General features: G+C 37.5%; 1 protein-coding gene across 3 annotated transcripts in view; it reads left to right on the forward strand.

The window, feature by feature from the left end:
- The window catches only part of MYBPC3 (myosin binding protein C3), a 627853-nt gene that overhangs the window by 248551 nt on the left and 356632 nt on the right, over nt 1-22670 (forward strand). For all 3 annotated transcript variants that reach the window (XM_044082825.1, XM_044082823.1, XM_044082824.1), the window contains one exon: nt 16293-16399. In XM_044082825.1, the coding sequence (XP_043938760.1) occupies nt 16293-16399 (107 nt within the window). The remainder of the gene's footprint in view (nt 1-16292; nt 16400-22670) is intronic.

A 22670-nucleotide genomic window follows, 5' to 3' on the forward strand; every position in this document is an offset into this window, starting at 1 on the left:
CATACCTATTGCAACATTTACCTGTATCAACAGATGTAGAATTAACTCCTGACAGACACTGCTGACATCTGTACGTATTCTCATACCTATTGCAACATTTACCTGTATCAACAGATGTACATTTAACTCCTGACAGACACTGCTGACATATGTATGTATTATCATACCTATTGCAACATTTACCTGTAGCAACAGATGTACACTTAACTCCTGACAGACACTGCTGACATCTGTATGTATTCTCATACCTATTGCAACATTTACCTGTATCAACAGATGTACTTAACTCCTGACAGACACTGCTGACATATGTATGTATTCTCATACCTATTGCAACATTTACCTGTATCAACAGATGTACACTTAACTCCTGACAGACACTGCTGACATCTGTATGTATTCTCATACCTATTGCAACATTTACCTGTATCAACAGATGTACACTTAACTCCTGACAGACACTGCTGACATCTGTACGTATTCTCATACCTATTGCAACATTTACCTGTATCAACAGATATACACTTAACTCCTGATAGACACTGCTGACATATGTATGTATTCTCATACCTATTGCAACATTTACCTGTATCAACAGATGTACACTTAACACCTGACAGACACTGCTGACATCTGTATGTATTCTCATACCTATTGCAACATTTACCTGTATCAACAGATGTACACTTAACTCCTGACAGACACTGCTGACATCTGTATGTATTCTCATACCTATTGCAACATTTACCTGTATCAACATATGTACACTTAACTCCTGACAGACACTGCTGACATCCGTATGTATTCTCATACCTATTGCAACATTTACCTGTATCAACAGATGTACACTTAACTCCTGACAGACACTGCTGACATCTGTATGTATTCTCATACCTATTGCAACATTTACCTGTATCAACAGATGTACACTTAACTCCTGACAGACACTGCTGACATATGTATGTATTCTCATACCTATTGCAACATTTACTTGTATCAACAGATGTACTTAATTCCTGACAGACACTGCTGACATCTGTACGTATTCTCATACCTATTGCAACATTTACCTGTATCAACAGATGTACACTTAACTCCTGACAGACACTGCAGACATCTGTACGTATTCTCATACCTATTGCCACATTTACCTGTATCAACAGATATACACTTAACTCCTGACAGACACTGCTGACATATGTATGTATTCTCATACCTATTGCAACATTTACCTGTATCAACAGATGTACACTTAACACCTGACAGACACTGCTGACATCTGTATGTATTCTCATACCTATTGCAACATTTACCTGTATCAACAGATGTACACTTAACTCCTGACAGACACTGCTGACATCTGTACGTATTCTCATACCTATTGCAACATTTACCTGTATCAACAGATGTACACTTAACACCTGACAGACACTGCTGACATCTGTACGTATTCTCATACCTATTGCAACATTTACCTGTATCAACAGATGTACTTAACTCCTGACAGACACTGCTGACATCTGTATGTATTCTCATACCTATTACTACATTTACCTGTATCAACAGATGTATCTAACTCCTGACAGACACTGCTGACATCTGTATGTATTCTCATACCTATTGCAACATTTACCTGTATCAACAGATGTACACTTAACTCCTGACAGACACTGCTGACATCTGTACGTATTCTCATACCTATTCCAACATTTACCTGTATCAACAGATATACACTTAACTCCTGACAGACACTGCTGACATATGTATGTATTCTCATACCTATTGCAACATTTACCTGTATCAACAGATGTACACTTAACTCCTGACAGACACTGCTGACATCTGTATGTATTCTCATACCTATTGCAACATTTACCTGTATCAACAGATGTACACTTAACTCCTGACAGACACTGCTGACATCTGTATGTATTCTCATACCTATTCCAACATTTACCTGTATCAACAGATGTACACTTAACTCCTGACAGACACTGCTGACATCTGTATGTATTCTCATACCTATTGCAACATTTACCTGTATCAACAGATGTACACTTAACTCCTGACAGACACTGCTGACATCTGTACGTATTCTCATACCTATTGCAATATTTACCTGTATCAACAGATGTAGACTTAACTCCTGACAGACACTGCTGACATCTGTACGTATTCTCATACCTATTGCAACATTTACCTGTATCAACAGATGTACCCTTAACTCCTGACAGTCACTGCTGACATCTGTACGTATTCTCATACCTATTGCAACATTTACCTGTATCAACAGATGTACACTTAACTCCTGACAGACACTGCTGACATCTGTATGTATTCTCATACCTATTGCAACATTTACCTGTATCAACAGATGTACACTTAACTCCTGACAGACACTGCTGACATCTGTATGTATTCTCATACCTATTGCAACATTTACCTGTATCAACAGATGTACACTTAACTCCTGACAGGCACTGCTGACATCTGTATGTGTTCTCATACCTATTGCAACATTTACCTGTATCAACAGATGTACACTTAACTCCTGACAGACACTGCTGACATCTGTATGTATTCTCATACCTATTGCAACATTTACCTGTATCAACAGATGTACACTTAACTCCTGACAGACACTGCTGACATCTGTATGTATTCTCATACCTATTGCAACATTTACCTGTATCAACAGATGTACACTTAACTCCTGACAGACACTGCTGACATCTGTACGTATTCTCATACCTATTACAACATTTACCTGTATCAACAGATGTACACTTAACTCCTGACAGACACTGCTGACATCTGTATGTATTCTCATAACTATTGCAACATTTACCTGTATCAACAGATGTACACTTAACTCCTGACAGACACTGCTGACATCTGTATGTATTCTCATACCTATTGCAACATTTACCTGTATCAACAGATGTACACTTAACTCCTGACAGACACTGCTGACATCTGTATGTATTCTCATACCTATTGCAACATTTACCTGTATCAACAGATGTACACTTAACTCCTGACAGACACTGCTGATATCTGTATGTATTCTCATACCTATTGCAACATTTACCTGTATCAACAGATGTACACTTAACTCCTGACAGACACTGCTGACATATGTATGTATTCTCATACCTATTGCAACATTTACCTGTATCAACAGATGTACTTAACTCCTCACAGACACTGCTGACATCTGTACGTATTCTCATACCTATTGCAACATTTACCTGTATCAACAGATGTACACTTAACACCCGACGGACACTGCTGACATCTGTACGTATTCTCATACCTATTGCAACATTTACCTGTATCAACAGATGTACTTCACTCCTGACAGACACTGCTGACATCTGTATGTATTCTCATACCTACTGCACCATTTACCTGTATCAACAGATGTACTTAACTCCTGACAGACACTGCTGACATCTGTATGTATTCTCATACCTATTGCAACATTTATCTGTATCAACAGATGTACACTTAACTCCTGACAGACACTGCTGACATCTGTATGTATTCTCATACCTATTGCAACATTTACCTGTATCAACAGATGTACACTTAACTCCTGACAGACACTGCTGACATCTGTACGTATTCTCATACCTTTTCCAACATTTACCTGTATCAGCAGATGTACACTTAACTCCTGACAGACACTGCTGACATATGTATGTATTCTCATACCTATTGCAACATTTACCTGTATCAACAGATGTACACTTAACTCCTGACAGACACTGCTGACATCTGTATGCATTCTCATACCTATTGCAACATTTACCTGTATCAACAGATGTACACTTAACTCCTGACAAACACTGCTGACATCTGTATGTATTCTCATACCTATTGCAACATTTACCTGTATCAACAGATGTACACTTAACTCCTGACAGACACTGCTGACATCTGTATGCATTCTCATACCTATTGCAACATTTACCTGTATCAACAGATGTACACTTAACTCCTGACAGACACTGCTGACATCTGTATGTATTCTCATACCTATTGCAACATTTACCTGTATCAACAGATGTACACTTAACTCCTGACAGACACTGCTGACATCTGTATGTATTCTCATACCTATTGCAACATTTACCTGTATCAACAGATGTACACTTAACTCCTGACAGACACTGCTGACATCTGTACGTATTCTCATACCTATTGCAAAATTTACCTGTATCAACAGATGTACTTAACTCCTGACAGACACTGCTGACATCTGTATGTATTCTCATACCTATTGCAACATTTACCTGTTTCAACAGATGTATCTAACTCCTGACAGACACTGCTGACATCTGTATGTATTCTCATACCTATTGCAACATTTACCTGTATCAACAGATGTACACTTAACTCCTGACAGACACTGCTGACATCTGTATGTATTCTCATACCTATTCCAACATTTACCTGTATCAACAGATGTACACTTAACTCCTGACAGACACTGCTGACATCTGTATGTATTCTCATACCTATTGCAACATTTACCTGTATCAACAGATGTACACTTAACTCCTGACAGACACTGCTGACATCTGCACGTATTCTCATACCTATTGCAACATTTACCTGTATCAACAGATGTAGAATTAACTCCTGACAGACACTGCTGACATCTGTACGTATTCTCATACCTATTGCAACATTTACCTGTATCAACAGATGTACATTTAACTCCTGACAGACACTGCTGACATATGTATGTATTCTCATACCTATTGCAACATTTACCTGTAGCAACAGATGTACACTTAACTCCTGACAGACACTGCTGACATCTGTATGTATTCTCATACCTATTGCAACATTTACCTGTATCAACAGATGTACTTAACTCCTGACAGACACTGCTGACATATGTATGTATTCTCATACCTATTGCAACATTTACCTGTATCAACAGATGTACACTTAACTCCTGACAGACACTGCTGACATCTGTATGTATTCTCATACCTATTGCAACATTTACCTGTATCAACAGATGTACACTTAACTCCTGACAGACACTGCTGACATCTGTACGTATTCTCATACCTATTGCAACATTTACCTGTATCAACAGATATACACTTAACTCCTGATAGACACTGCTGACATATGTATGTATTCTCATACCTATTGCAACATTTACCTGTATCAACAGATGTACACTTAACACCTGACAGACACTGCTGACATCTGTATGTATTCTCATACCTATTGCAACATTTACCTGTATCAACAGATGTACACTTAACTCCTGACAGACACTGCTGACATCTGTATGTATTCTCATACCTATTGCAACATTTACCTGTATCAACATATGTACACTTAACTCCTGACAGACACTGCTGACATCCGTATGTATTCTCATACCTATTGCAACATTTACCTGTATCAACAGATGTACACTTAACTCCTGACAGACACTGCTGACATCTGTATGTATTCTCATACCTATTGCAACATTTAGCTGTATCAACAGATGTACACTTAACTCCTGACAGACACTGCTGACATATGAATGTATTCTCATACCTATTGCAACATTTACTTGTATCAACAGATGTACTTAATTCCTGACAGACACTGCTGACATCTGTACGTATTCTCATACCTATTGCAACATTTACCTGTATCAACAGATGTACACTTAACTCCTGACAGACACTGCTGACATCTGTACGTATTCTCATACCTATTGCAACATTTACCTGTATCAACAGATATACACTTAACTCCTGACAGACACTGCTGACATATGTATGTATTCTCATACCTATTGCAACATTTACCTGTATCAACAGATGTACACTTAACACCTGACAGACACTGCTGACATCTGTATGTATTCTCATACCTATTGCAACATTTACCTGTATCAACAGATGTACACTTAACTCCTGACAGACACTGCTGACATCTGTACGTATTCTCATACCTATTGCAACATTTACCTGTATCAACAGATGTACACTTAACTCCTGACAGACACTGCTGACATCTGTATGTATTCTCATACCTATTGCAACATTTGCCTGTATCAACAGATGTACACTTAACTCCTGACAGACACTGCTGACATCTGTATGTATTCTCATACCTATTGCAACATTTACCTGTATCAACAGATGTACTTAACTCCTGACAGACACTGCTGACATCTGTACGTATTCTCATACCTATTGCAACATTTACCTGTATCAACAGATGTACACTTAACACCTGACAGACACTGCTGACATCTGTACGTATTCTCATACCTATTGCAACGTTTACCTGTATCAACAGATGTACTTAACTCCTGACAGACACTGCTGACATCTGTATGTATTCTCATACCTATTACTACATTTACCTGTATCAACAGATGTATCTAACTCCTGACAGACACTGCTGACATCTGTATGTATTCTCATACCTATTGCAACATTTACCTGTATCAACAGATGTACACTTAACTCCTGACAGACACTGCTGACATCTGTACGTATTCTCATACCTATTCCAACATTTACCTGTATCAACAGATGTACACTTAACTTCTGACAGACACTGCTGACATATGTATGTATTCTCATACCTATTGCAACATTTACCTGTATCAACAGATGTACACTTAACTCCTGACAGACACTGCTGACATCTGTATGTATTCTCATACCTATTGCAACATTTACCTGTATCAACAGATGTACACTTAACTCCTGACAGACACTGCTGACATCTGTATGTATTCTCATACCTATTCCAACATTTACCTGTATCAACAGATGTACACTTAACTCCTGACAGACACTGCTGACATCTGTATGTATTCTCATACCTATTGCAACATTTACCTGTATCAACAGATGTACACTTAACTCCTGACAGACACTGCTGACATCTGTACGTATTCTCATACCTATTGCAACATTTACCTGTATCAACAGATGTAGACTTAACTCCTGACAGACACTGCTGACATCTGTACGTATTCTCATACCTATTGCAACATTTACCTGTATCAACAGATGTACCCTTAACTCCTGACAGTCACTGCTGACATCTGTACGTATTCTCATACCTCTTGCAACATTTACCTGTATCAACAGATGTACACTTAACTCCTGACAGACACTGCTGACATCTGTATGTATTCTCATACCTATTGCAACATTTACCTGTATCAACAGATGTACACTTAACTCCTGACAGACACTGTTGACATCTGTATGTATTCTCATACCTATTGCAACATTTACCTGTATCAACAGATGTACACTTAACTCCTGACAGACACTGCTGACATCTGTATGTGTTCTCATACCTATTGCAACATTTACCTGTATCAACAGATGTACACTTAACTCCTGACAGACACTGCTGACATCTGTATGTATTCTCATACCTATTGCAACATTTACCTGTATCAACAGATGTACACTTAACTCCTGACAGACACTGCTGACATCTGTATGTATTCTCATACCTATTGCAACATTTACCTGTATCAACAGATGTACACTTAACTCCTGACAGACACTGCTGACATCTGTATGTATTCTCATACCTATTACAACATTTACCTGTATCAACAGATGTACACTTAACTCCTGACAGACACTGCTGACATCTGTATGTATTCTCATACCTATTGCAACATTTACCTGTATCAACAGATGTACACTTAACTCCTGACAGACACTGCTGACATCTGTATGTATTCTCATACCTATTGCAACATTTACCTGTATCAACAGATGTACACTTAACTCCTGACAGACACTGCTGACATCTGTATGTATTCTCATACCTATTGCAACATTTACCTGTATCAACAGATGTACACTTAACTCCTGACAGACACTGCTGATATCTGTATGTATTCTCATACCTATTGCAACATTTACCTGTATCAACAGATGTACACTTAACTCCTGACAGACACTGCTGACATATGTATGTATTCTCATACCTATTGCAACATTTACCTGTACCAACAGATGTACTTAACTCCTCACAGACACTGCTGACATCTGTACGTATTCTCATACCTATTGCAACATTTACCTGTATCAACAGATGTACACTTAACACCGACGGACACTGCTGACATCTGTACGTATTCTCATACCTATTGCAACATTTACCTGTATCAACAGATGTACTTAACTCCTGACAGACACTGCTGACATCTGTATGTATTCTCATACCTACTGCACCATTTACCTGTATCAACAGATGTACTTAACTCCTGACAGACACTGCTGACATCTGTATGTATTCTCATACCTATTGCAACATTTACCTGTATCAACAGATGTACACTTAACTCCTGACAGACACTGCTGACATCTGTATGTATTCTCATACCTATTGCAACATTTACCTGTATCAACAGATGTACACTTAACTCCTGACAGACACTGCTGACATATGTATGTATTCTCATACCTATTGCAACATTTACCTGTATCAACAGATGTACACTTAACTCCTGACAGACACTGCTGACATCTGTATGCATTCTCATACCTATTGCAACATTTACCTGTATCAACAGATGTACACTTAACTCCTGACAAACACTGCTGACATCTGTATGTATTCTCATACCTATTGCAACATTTGCCTGTATCAACAGATGTACACTTAACACCTGACAGACACTGCTGACATCTGTATGTATTCTCATACCTATTGCAACATTTACCTGTATCAACAGATGTACACTTAACTCCTGACAGACACTGCTGACATCTGTACGTATTCTCATACCTATTGCAACATTTACCTGTATCAACAGATGTACACTTAACTCCTGACAGACACTGCTGACATCTGTATGTATTCTCATACCTATTGCAACATTTGCCTGTATCAACAGATGTACACTTAACTCCTGACAGACACTGCTGACATCTGTATGTATTCTCATACCTATTGCAACATTTACCTGTATCAACAGATGTACTTAACTCCTGACAGACACTGCTGACATCTGTACGTATTCTCATACCTATTGCAACATTTACCTGTATCAACAGATGTACACTTAACACCTGACAGACACTGCTGACATCTGTACGTATTCTCATACCTATTGCAACGTTTACCTGTATCAACAGATGTACTTAACTCCTGACAGACACTGCTGACATCTGTATGTATTCTCATACCTATTGCAACATTTACCTGTTTCAACAGATGTATCTAACTCCTGACAGACACTGCTGACATCTGTATGTATTCTCATACCTATTGCAACATTTACCTGTATCAACAGATGTACACTTAACTCCTGACAGACACTGCTGACATCTGTATGTATTCTCATACCTATTGCAACATTTACCTGTATCAACAGATGTACACTTAACTCCTGACAAACACTGCTGACATCTGTATGTATTCTCATACCTATTCCAACATTTACCTGTATCAACAGATGTACACTTAACTCCTGACAGACACTGCTGACATCTGTATGTATTCTCATACCTATTGCAACATTTACCTGTATCAACAGATGTACACTTAACTCCTGACAGACACTGCTGACATCTGTACGTATTCTCATACCTATTGCAACATTTACCTGTATCAACAGATGTAGAATTAACTCCTGACAGACACTGCTGACATCTGTACGTATTCTCATACCTATTGCAACATTTACCTGTATCAACAGATGTACATTTAACTCCTGACAGACACTGCTGACATATGTATGTATTCTCATACCTATTGCAACATTTACCTGTAGCAACAGATGTACACTTAACTCCTGACAGACACTGCTGACATCTGTATGTATTCTCATACCTATTGCAACATTTACCTGTATCAACAGATGTACTTAACTCCTGACAGACACTGCTGACATATGTATGTATTCTCATACCTATTGCAACATTTACCTGTATCAACAGATGTACACTTAACTCCTGACAGACACTGCTGACATCTGTATGTATTCTCATACCTATTGCAACATTTACCTGTATCAACAGATGTACACTTAACTCCTGACAGACACTGCCTGCATCTGTACGTATTCTCATACCTATTGCAACATTTACCTGTATCAACAGATATACACTTAACTCCTGACAGACACTGCTGACATATGTATGTATTCTCATACCTATTGCAACATTTACCTGTATCAACAGATGTACACTTAACACCTGACAGACACTGCTGACATCTGTATGTATTCTCATACCTATTGCAACATTTACCTGTATCAACAGATGTACACTTAACTCCTGACAGACACTGCTGACATCTGTATGTATTCTCATACCTATTGCAACATTTACCTGTATCAACATATGTACACTTAACTCCTGACAGACACTGCTGACATCTGTATGTATTCTCATACCTATTGCAACATTTACCTGTATCAACAGATGTACACTTAACTCCTGACAGACACTGCTGACATCTGTATGTATTCTCATACCTATTGCAACATTTACCTGTATCAACAGATGTACACTTAACTCCTGACAGACACTGCTGACATATGTATGTATTCTCATACCTATTGCAACATTTACTTGTATCAACAGATGTACTTAATTCCTGACAGACACTGCTGACATCTGTACATATTCTCATACCTATTGCAACATTTACCTGTATCAACAGATGTACACTTAACTCCTGACAGACACTGCTGACATCTGTACGTATTCTCATACCTATTGCAACATTTACCTGTATCAACAGATATACACTTAACTCCTGACAGACACTGCTGACATATTTATGTATTCTCATACCTATTGCAACATTTCCCTGTATCAACAGATGTACACTTAACACCTGACAGACACTGCTGACATCTGTATGTATTCTCATACCTATTGCAACATTTACCTGTATCAACAGATGTACACTTAACTCCTGACAGACACTGCTGACATCTGTACGTATTCTCATACCTATTGCAACATTTACCTGTATCAACAGATGTACACTTAACTCCTGACAGACACTGCTGACATCTGTATGTATTCTCATACCTATTGCAACATTTGCCTGTATCAACAGATGTACACTTAACTCCTGACAGACACTGCTGACATCTGTATGTATTCTCATACCTATTGCAACATTTACCTGTATCAACAGATGTACTTAACTCCTGACAGACACTGCTGACATCTGTACGTATTCTCATACCTATTGCAACATTTACCTGTATCAACAGATGTACACTTAACACCTGACAGACACTGCTGACATCTGTACGTATTCTCATACCTATTGCAACGTTTACCTGTATCAACAGATGTACTTAACTCCTGACAGACACTGCTGACATCTGTATGTATTCTCATACCTATTACTACATTTACCTGTATCAACAGATGTATCTAACTCCTGACAGACACTGCTGACATCTGTATGTATTCTCATACCTATTGCAACATTTACCTGTATCAACAGATGTACACTTAACTCCTGACAGACACTGCTGACATCTGTATGTATTCTCATACCTATTGCAACATTTACCTGTATCAACAGATGTACACTTAACAACTGACAGACACTGCTGACATCTGTATGTATTCTCATACCTATTGCAACATTTACCTGTATCAACAGATGTACACTTAACTCCTGACAGACACTGCTGACATCTGTATGTATTCTCATACCTATTGCAACATTTACCTGTATCAACAGATGTACACTTAACTCCTGACAGACACTGCTGACATATGTATGTATTCTCATACCTATTGCAACATTTACTTGTATCAACAGATGTACTTAATTCCTGACAGACACTGCTGACATCTGTACGTATTCTCATACCTATTGCAACATTTACCTGTATCAACAGATGTACACTTAACACCTGACAGACACTGCTGACATCTGTACATATTCTCATACCTATTGCAACATTTACCTGTATCAACAGATGTACTTAACTCCTGACAGACACTGCTGACATCTGTATGTATTCTCATACCTATTGCAACATTTACCTGTATCAACAGATGTACTTAACTCCTGACAGACACTGCTGACATCTGTATGTATTCTCATACCTATTGCAACATTTACCTGTATCAACAGATGTACACTTAACTCCTGACAGACACTGCTGACATCTGTATGTATTCTCATACTTATTGCAACATTTACCTGTATCAACAGATGTACACTTAACACCTGACAGACACTGCTGACATCTGTATGTATTCTCATACCTATTGCAACATTACCTGTATCAACAGATGTACACTCAACTCCTGACAGACACTGCTGACATCTGTATGTATTCTCATACATATTGCAACATTTACCTGTATCAACAGATGTACACTTAACACCTGACAGACACTGCTGACATCTGTACGTATTCTCATACCTATTGCAACATTTACCTGTATCAACAGATGTACTTAACTCCTGACAGACACTGCTGACATCTGTATGTATTCTCATACCTATTGCAACGTTTACCTGTATCACAGTACACATACGTATCCACACCAAATACTACTACTGCAAATACAGCCTCATCCATTCCAGCATTCAACAGATGCAGACACTGCAGATACATCCTCACAATCCAGCACGTACCTGTATAAGATAATACACTCACTCACTGAGACAAATGCCTGGTGTCAGAGCCATGGCCTCAAGCTCAATGCCAAAAAGTGCAGTGTCATCCCCTTTGGTAAAAACTCTGTACCCATAAACTACCACATAGGCAGCAATCTACTTAACACTGAATGCGTGATAAGAGACCTTGGGACCCAGGGGACAGTAGTCTCTCCTCTGATAGTCACATCGCCACAGTAGTCTGGAAGTCCTTCTATGTGGCACACCTCATCATAAAAGGGTTCTCATCCAGGAAAAAAGAGGTCATTGTTCCCCTCTACTCGTCAATCATTAGACCCATTATAGAGTACAATGTCCTTTATGGAATGTACTCACAAGACATCTGCAGCAGCTGGAAAGGCCACAGAAGTACCTCACAAAGAGGATTACTGGCCTCAAACAAATGCCCTACACTGACCGCCTCAAAAAACTCCAGCTTTACTCCGTAGCATATCGCCTACTCCGAGGTGATCTCTGCCTAACATATAAAGCTATGTCAACCCCAGAGCTGTTGGACATGCTACACCTAAAGAAATCCCAATCCCTCCAAGCTACAGGCTCTAGGGACCTAAACCTTGTCACCACAATAAACAGGACATGCTGGAGAGATAGATTCCTGTCCCAGAGACTTCTTATACTCTGGAACAAGCTACCCATCTATTTCAAGCAAAGTTCTTCATTAGCACTCTTCAAGAAAAATCTTGATGAGTGGATGGGAAATAGGAAATACACCCCGAGGATCACTTCTGTGTCTCTGCTGGACAGTGGCACAGGAAAATAACTTTCTTGGGTGGTGTAAGCTATGGTACCTTGCTGGCTAGGCTTATGCAGGCCCTTGGGCAGATAGCCTAGTACCTACCTATGAACCTATAATACATATTTACTTATGTCAAACAATGGGGAGATACATCCTCATTCATTCCAAAATTTATCTTTATCAATAGATACATACTTACCTCTGCCAGACATTACCTACTTCTATATATACACCCACATTCCTGCATTTACCTATTTCAGCACCTACATATAGGTGTATACCAGCCACTGTTCATGTGCCATGTGTAAAGGTAAGCCTTCACCCATTCCAGCAGGTACCTGTGCTCAATGTACATTTCTGCCCATTATGTAACCTGTATCTACAAATACATCATTGTCTATTCTAGTAATTACCTACATAAAAAGGTACATAGTTGCATGTGCAGAATTTACCTTTAGCTGTAAATACACCCTTAACTATTCTAATAGCTACTTGTGCCTACATGTGTACCCTTACACATATAAGAAGTCAACTATTTAGACAGAAGCCTCTTCACTCATTTGAAAATTTACCAGAAATGACAGCTTACCCACCCCAGCAACTTCATATAACTACAGGTATTTGCTTATTGCAGAAGTTTCTTGCATCTGCAACTATACATTTACTTATGCCAGCAGTTACTTGCTTTTACCCATTCCAGCAGCTACCAGCATCTAAAGGTACACATTTATATATTCTGACAGGTACCTACATTTATATGCAACAATAAAAATAAACTATCGCATATGTTGCCTGCACTAATGACTACACTTTCATCCAGTTCAGTATTTACTCACTCACTCACTTACTTGCATGGGTAAATACTTTAGCCCATTTGTGAAGCCAGGTCATCATGAAGAGGACACCTTGTCTGCTTACCAGCATGCCTATATCGAAAGGTTTATCTTTACCAACTACACTAATTATAAGTAGAGTAGTATTCATAACCATTACAATGGTATTTGTGCATTCCAGGAGTTAGCTGTATCATCATAACACTACATAATACATTACTTGGCAGTTCTTGAATCACCCAAGCTCATAGCACAGTTGCCTAAGTGTAGCAATGGATTATTGGTTGGTCTGATTACTTATGACCAAGATGCTAAAGCTTAGTTTTTTTTTGTGTTGTAGGAGGTCGATCTTTCAGTTTGTCTGAAAGACAAGCGTTATACTGCCTGGCTGTTCTAACACTTTTTACAAGATGCAGTGACCTCAGATTGGAAAAATAAAGCAAAGAAGTGTGGGGTTAAAAATTCACAGGGTGGATGCAAGGGTCTTTCCACCTGCAAAAAAATTTTACTATCACATTTGCTTAAATTACAATGAGCTCAAGTACATCTTCCAAGTTACTGCATACTCATATTCAAATAAAGTGAGCATTATTTGCTTATTTATGATCCAAGCTTGTTTGCTTTGTGGAAAGATAGTGGAGCCCTGCCTAACCCAGTCAGCAGTTATAGTCATATGTTGCTGAAAATGTATCCATTTGAGAAGTCATCTATACCCTCATATACATTTTTGTCCCTTCTGGCTAGTATGGGTAATTAGACTACATAGCTCTCACCATATTATTTTTGGTATGAGAGATACATCAAGATGTGGATAAGTATAAATTCAAAACATTTAAGTCAGAGTGACCATCAGCATACCTCTCAACCTAAGCACAAGAACTCTGGATAAAATTTAAACTAATGGGAGGACAAAGGCCCAAAAATATGGGCAGATTTTAAATATTCAAAAACACAAATTCATGGACTGCACCAAGCTGTTTTAATGAAGAGCTAAAAGGCTCCAAAATACTAAGCGCTTTCACCATCGACTGATGGCTTCTTCAGAGTAAAAGGAGCTCATAATCACATTGTTTAAATACAAAATTCCACATGCACATTGACCAATCAACTTCCTTGATTAATTACAATCCCAATAAACATACTGTTGTATATTTCAAATAAACCATAAAACATGCATGCTAAACTTACTTAAACGCATGTATTAAAACATCTATGCACTCACTTTGAACACACTCATTGTACACATATTAGTATTGAAACCTTTATTTAAATTATTACTGGCTTTTTCCCAATAAACGGATATATTGTTTCAAGGGGGGATACAAGAAAAAGAATATGGGATTGTAATTAATCAAGGAAGTTGATTGGTCAATGTGCATGTGGAATTTTGTATTTAAACAATGTGATTATGAGCTCCTTTTACTCTGAAGAAGCCATCAGTCGATGGTGAAAGAGCTTAGTATTTTGGAGCCTTTTAGCTCTTCATTAAAACAGCTTGGTGCAGTCCGTGAATTTGTGTTTTTGTTTGTTTTATTTAATCACTACCCTGTTGGGTTTAGTATTTTTACAAGATTTTAAATATTGCTCTTATAAACTTGGAAAGATGCTAGAATAAACAGATTTGTGTAAGCATTCATTTTTCTGAAGGATATGGAGTCTGAAACTCAAATGTATGTCATTATTAAGTGACTTGACTCCTCAGTGATTGCCCAAAAACCATAAATTATATGATAAAAAGACAAAAATATGATGCAAAAATCTGAACAGTTGTGAAGTATGATCAGTGAAATTTCAAAGCAAAGGAATTTCAAAGCAAACATACAGAAAGTATCAGGGAAGACAGGCAGACAGACTGAAAGAGTCAAAAAGCAAGGCAAGTGATCGATGGGTATGTGATGATATCATGATCACTATAACAGTCTATGCAGAAAAATGGTTGCACACTTTTTTTTTCCCCTTCTGACCCTTTCTGTGTAAAGGAGGAACAAATTATCTGAAAAGCAGTGTACATTGTCATATAACTAGCTCTTTTCTGTTACCTCTAGAATTCACAAGTTAATCATTGATGATGTCACACCAGCAGATGAAGGGGACTATTCTTTTATTCCAGATGGATTTGCCTTCAACCTGTCAGCCAAGCTGAATTTCCTAGGTAAGTCTTTATCTCTGTCATTTGCATGATGTACAGTTACCAGAACCTGGCTTGTTAAAACTGCGCCAGAGAAAATCATCTGCTTTAATAATTTGATACAGAAGGATGCCATTGTAAACAGTGATGTTTTTTTTTTTTTACCAAACACTGTTTTAAAGATGACTCAGAAGGGATTCAGTTATTCCTCTTCACTGATTTATTTGAATTGTAAAACTTCAGTAGCCATGTTCAAACTGTAAGGTCCTTTCTTAGAGGAGACATTTAGGCAGGCTATCATTTCTGTGGACCTAAATGTGACACAAGTCATTGTAGTTCATTATATTCATTTCAAAAAAGGAAACCAACAAAAGTAAATACAATAGGAGTCTATGTTGTGCATACTGGGGAAATTGCAAAGATAGGTTAAAGTTTTTTTTCTTTTTTTTGAACACAGTAATAAATAAAAAAAGTTAGCAAAGACTTGACACCATGGAGTCCACTTTATCTGATGAGCAATACAGAGCGATAACTAGAACATGGAGAAGGGGGCAGCTACCTTGGGTGCAAGCCGACAGGGGGAGAGACCGGCAGTATTAATGGTACTGGAATGCTATACTGGCATTGTTTTATGATACAGTGAGGATATACAACTTCATAAATGAATGCCAATAATGTGCTTGTGATGTGAAGTGATAATTGTAGGAAGTTGCTTGTTACATTTGCTGTTTCAGAGCTCTTTTTTTCCTTAAGTCTGAAAAGACCAGTTTTTCTTCATTTCGGGGTTTACTAATTTAGAGAACAGCAAAGGGCACCAGATGACCTACCTACTATTCTACAGCAATACATGAAAATTAGCAATCCTAAAATCAACTAACATGTTTGCATTTTTTCTTTTTCTTTTAAACAGAAGTTTGGATTTCCAGACAAAGCACTGCATAATGCAGTTAATATATAATTAACGATCCTTCACTCCCTGAACTTTCTTCCTGATTTTTCCTTGATAAATGGCCATCTTGTGCTCTTGTTCTTTACTAGTTTCATGTCGTTTTGTAACTAGATACAGGTGCTTGTCCATCAGATCAAATCTTACAAAAGTTCCAGTCATGAGTTAAGACTGGATGAGTTTCTAAGCTGCTTCTCAAATCTTTAAACCACTAGTGATGCCTAGTCCTTTTTGTGTGTTAAGTGGCATTCAGGACTTGGGGCACCAAGGGCTATACTTTATTATACTACATCATTCCTTTCATATATAGGGACTTGGGTTCATTTCCCACCATTGACAGATATAAGAATACATTCACTGTATTATTATAACAGTTACAGAATACAAGCTATTACATTATATAGCCTACTGCATTTTTCAAAATGGGATAAATTAACTGAAATCAACTTATATGGTAACACATTCATGACAACAGTATTATTGGCAAAGTTTTAAATATAAATCATATGCACACATATATGCGTGTATATGTCTATCTGCACACACACAAATATATATATATACATACATATACACACGTGTATACACACACACACACACACACACACACATATATATATATATATATATATATATATATATATAGTACATGTATGTATATATATATATATATATATATATATATATATATATATATATATATATATAGTGTGTATGTATGTCTGCGTGCACTCTTCCTCATTTCCCCATTGACCCTAAACTGGATTAAAAGTTACAGATCACCTGTAAAAGATAATATCACTAGTAATTTGTACATTAAGTGACAGATGGAAATGTAGTAATTTAAACAAGAAGAAAGTTACCACAGAAAATTAAGGTTATGCCTTGTCATCAAGCAGCTTCCTCTAATCCAGGATTCAGTCCTCTCAGCCTCCATTTGCCTGCTGTGTAACTATGAGCTAGTCATTTAACACTGATTTTGGGTTACCACTGAAAAAGGATGCGTCCATCCATTGGGCTTATGCAGTTAGCAAATAAATTAAAAAATATATACGTTTACTGCTGTCTGGTACCTCATGGGCACAAAGGTCTGTCTGACTGTTACTCGTTCACTGGAGCTGTCACTTGTTGGCTCAGTACCAAATGTAGAATAATATAGTAATCCATTTTTTAGTTGCTTGTTTAATCTAATTCAGGGTCAAGAAGAGCCACAGCTGTCCTGGCACTTAACTGGTACAAGACAAAACAGATAATCCTAATAGGAATCCAGACAACTGCAATAAATGCAAATACCCTTACACTTACATGACATGCACACCTAAAGGCAGTTTGTAGAACTGGCAATTTATCTACAGCAATATTTTGGGATCTAGAAGCATACCAGAGCACCCAGCAAATACTGACATGGATACAGGGTGGGTTTGCAGACTCCATAAAGAAATTGCCTCAGCTAAGAACTGAAATGGAAAACCAAAAGCAGTAAAGTAGCAAATGTAAATGCTGCATCTGTACTTCCCAAGACTAGGGTTACTGACATAATTATTTCTATTGCTACTGTGACAGCTGTGCACTGGCCAAGTAATCAAGGAGCCTCAATCCTCACCACTAACACCAGTGAGGGGCATCCACATTGGGAGGGATAACAAATACACACACAGTAAAGTACAATTTCCCTTAAGAGCACACAGAGATCACAGTCAGTCTGGGGCTAGTTTCTCCCTTTCTCTCCAAATCTCCAATAAGACTCCCCACTGGCACAGCTATATGGTACAAATCTCAGCCGAGTAGTCAAGCCAAAACCTCCAGTGCCTTCTCTGTCCAACCAGTGCTTCATGTCCCTGCCCAAGTAGCGGACACACACACACTTTGAGATTTGGTTTATATACACACACAGACACTCCTGAGGAAGGCTGACACAGGTTCTCCAGCTATACCCCCTCCTGCCAGGCTATAAGGTAGTAATCACTGCCACCAACTACTCTTATTGGCTACTAAAAAGGCCCTTACCAAAGAGTGTCCAATTATTACTGTGCAATATTGTTATCCAGTAAGTAAGTGTGATGAACAGCAAGGCTTATTTGGAGTGGCTTTGTACAGTATCACTATATACATGCAATGTCCTCTAGAGCTTAAATTATCTCTACACAAAACAGACAGTTGAAAGGTTTTAAAATATTTAATAATAAATAATAAAAACACAAGACAAATTTTCTCAATTCAACATAGTGCTGGTCAAGAGTTTAGAAATCACAGGAAAATACTTCAAATAATATTGTATAATAGTCTGACATAAATATAGAAAACAGCTAGACTAGATCTGACTAAATTCCTATCTAATTAAGAGCAATCACAGTTGTAAATAAACTTACATCTAGAGCAAAGGCAGCGTACTGGTGAGTAATGTTCTTCAGACAAAATCCAAAATGCTCTCTGATTCTCTCTCTCTGAGAATGTCTTAAAAATAATATATCAATGCTCACGCATTTTAGATTACATCATTCTTCTCTGGTTCCCAGGCTAACAGAAACTCAGAGTTTTAACAGTTCTTTGATCTTGCACCTGGCTAGGAAAGTATAGCAATAAAAGACATTATATATGTAAAATCTAGCAATTAACTATGGTCTCAAAACAATAGAAGGAATTCCTAAGTCCAGACATTATGTCTCTGAGCTTTGAGATCAAACAGTCATACAGTGCTTGACTTATCAGCTTTCTTCCTGCATAGTGCACTGTGGTTACATTTTTGAAGTTCAACATTTAACAGTTTTCTTACATTTAAGAGGCCAAGTCTATGGATTATATTCATATTTACAATGACAGAATTATCTACAAAATTCTATCTAACTAGGCTGCCAGCCTTCACATATCTTCACATAGTATCTCCCACCCCCACCCCCAGAGAACTTAAGCTTGTTTTTCAAGTGACTCTTGAGGAACGTTGCTTGAGAGGGTTAGGTCTATCTGAGTATACCTTACCCCATCCCCTGTCTTGAAAGCCCATCTGCATTGGCGTTGCTAACCCCATTGTGGTGCTACACTGATGCTTGCAACCCTAGGCCCATTTTAGCAACTTGGCATTCTACTGGCTGGCTCGGTGTAAGCATGTTAGGGGATTTTGATCTGCAACTACTGTGAATTTTCTTCCATACAGATAAGGCTGAAGTTTCTGCAGTGCCCACACTATGGCTAGACTTTCCTTTTCTATAGCTGAATAGCATTTCACCACAATAATGATTGGCTTTTTCATTTTATTTTATTTTATTTTATTTGGTAATGCTCCAGGCTAAAAAAAAATAAGCTTTTTTACTTATTACTTACAAACATAGTTTATCTTAGCGTAAACTTCTTATGATTCCTTTGCCTTTTTTATGGTATCTGAATACTTTCTAAAATCACCCTTCTCCAACTTGTTTCTTCTTAAATGTTCATTATCTCTCTCCTTGAAGATGGCTATGCCAGGTATCCTGTTCATAAATTCTGTTTAAATGGCCTCCTTTTTTGGTGTAGTTCCAAAATGTCAACATACTGTTTGTTTCTGCTGAATTCCACTGGACTTAGCAGTTCTTACATGTCCAATAAGATTTTGCATGAATGATTTCACTAGGCTAAAGGACAAAATGGAGTTACCTTTCTATGTATAATTCCTTGATACTAAAAAAATCTCTAAACTGATGGCTGTTAAAAGGTGGACTATTATTGTTCTCACCATCACTGGTATTTTGAAGGCAGCAAATATTTTGACAAGACCCGGATTTGTTGCATGTGAAAATATGGAATGTACTGGCTGTATCTGTAAGAATCATAAATAATCATCAGTAATACCTGATATGTACTCTTTGTCAGTCCCTGGTCCATACAATTCAATATTCAAATCAATGCAAGGCTCTTTAGGGAGTTCAAACATTTAAATGTGTTCTTTTCATGCTACATATTTATCTGTCCCTTAACACTTCTTCTGTTGATTCATCTATACATGAAACCAAATTTTTCTCCTTTATGGCAAATTTTCTTTTCACAGATGCTATACTCCTTTGGATTTCCATTACTGTAGTACATTTGGAACCTTTAAGGAGATAGTTGTTACTCTGCTCTCTGAGACTGTTATTTTTGTTGTATGTTTTTTTAGACAGAACTTCTTAATTCTTCAAAAATAGGACCCTACTCTTTACTTTGTGCCAAATGTCATTAGCTCGATCTTCTTTTACTTTTTGCAAAATAGCTTTTTATTTATTTTTTAGTTGTGTTCTCTATCTTTCATTGTTACTGCTATAGGAACAGCAAATTTGCATTAATTTTGATATATCTTTAGGTGATCTAGTGTGTCAAGCTCTTCTTTTCTTTTAAAGGATTAGGTTTGTGTGTGTGTGTTTGTGTGTGTGTGTGTGTGTGTGTGTGTGTGTGTGTGTGTGTGTGTGTGTGTTTGTGTGTGTGTGTGTGTGTTCCTTTATACATACAGGGGAACTAACATCTTCAAATCTCCTTTTGTCAACATCTGTTTAGTTGCCAAAATTCAGTGGATGACAGAGATGGTCGACAGGTGTGTGAGATTGTTCAATCCTTGGGATTGAGAAATATCCCCTTTCTCTGACACTGTGTGATCTCAGAGTTAGTATATATAGTTAGAAGGGAGTGTGGGGGTGCAGTGAAAGCTTGCCCCCTGCAAAAAATGATGTTTTAGGCTATTTTCTTAAATTTTGTTTTGCATGTGCTGAAATGTTTGCTCATCAGATGCTTAGTAGCATGTTGATATTGGCAAAGTCAATCTTCTGTGGTCGACCTTGTGAATGTCAATATTTGGACCATTTGTTCATTATCAGTAAATCTGTGTGTGTGTGTGTCTATATATATATATATATATATATATATATATATATATATATATTTATTTATTATTATTTATTTATTTTATATATATATATATATATATATATATATATATATATATATATATATATAGTTTTGCATCCCTGATATAATTTTATGGGGAAACAGAGTGCATTTGGGTGAGAGGAACAGCTATTAATGCATGATCACTGACTTATATCAGACTACTTTAACTTATTCTTTTTCTGACTATCTCACTGTCAAGACAGCTGGTCATATGCCATGATTTCCTTTGATTTTGTTACTGGCCATCATTTCAAGCATTTCAAGGTCAATTTGAATGTTAGGTTTGCAAGTGTAGTCTATTTATTACTTTGCTCAAACTCAGAATTGTAGAGCCAAGCCACATTTTCTAGCTGTTCTTTGAAGCTGGTTATTCATAACTGATAGTACATACCTAAAATATTGATTACAAGCAGTTCCCAAGTTTAAAACTTTTTACTGACAATATAGCTTGAGCCAGTG

This window comes from Protopterus annectens, chromosome 9.part0, assembly GCF_019279795.1.
Source record: "Protopterus annectens isolate FY-2018-M chromosome 9.part0, PAN1.0, whole genome shotgun sequence".
NCBI lineage: Eukaryota > Metazoa > Chordata > Ceratodontiformes > Protopteridae > Protopterus > Protopterus annectens.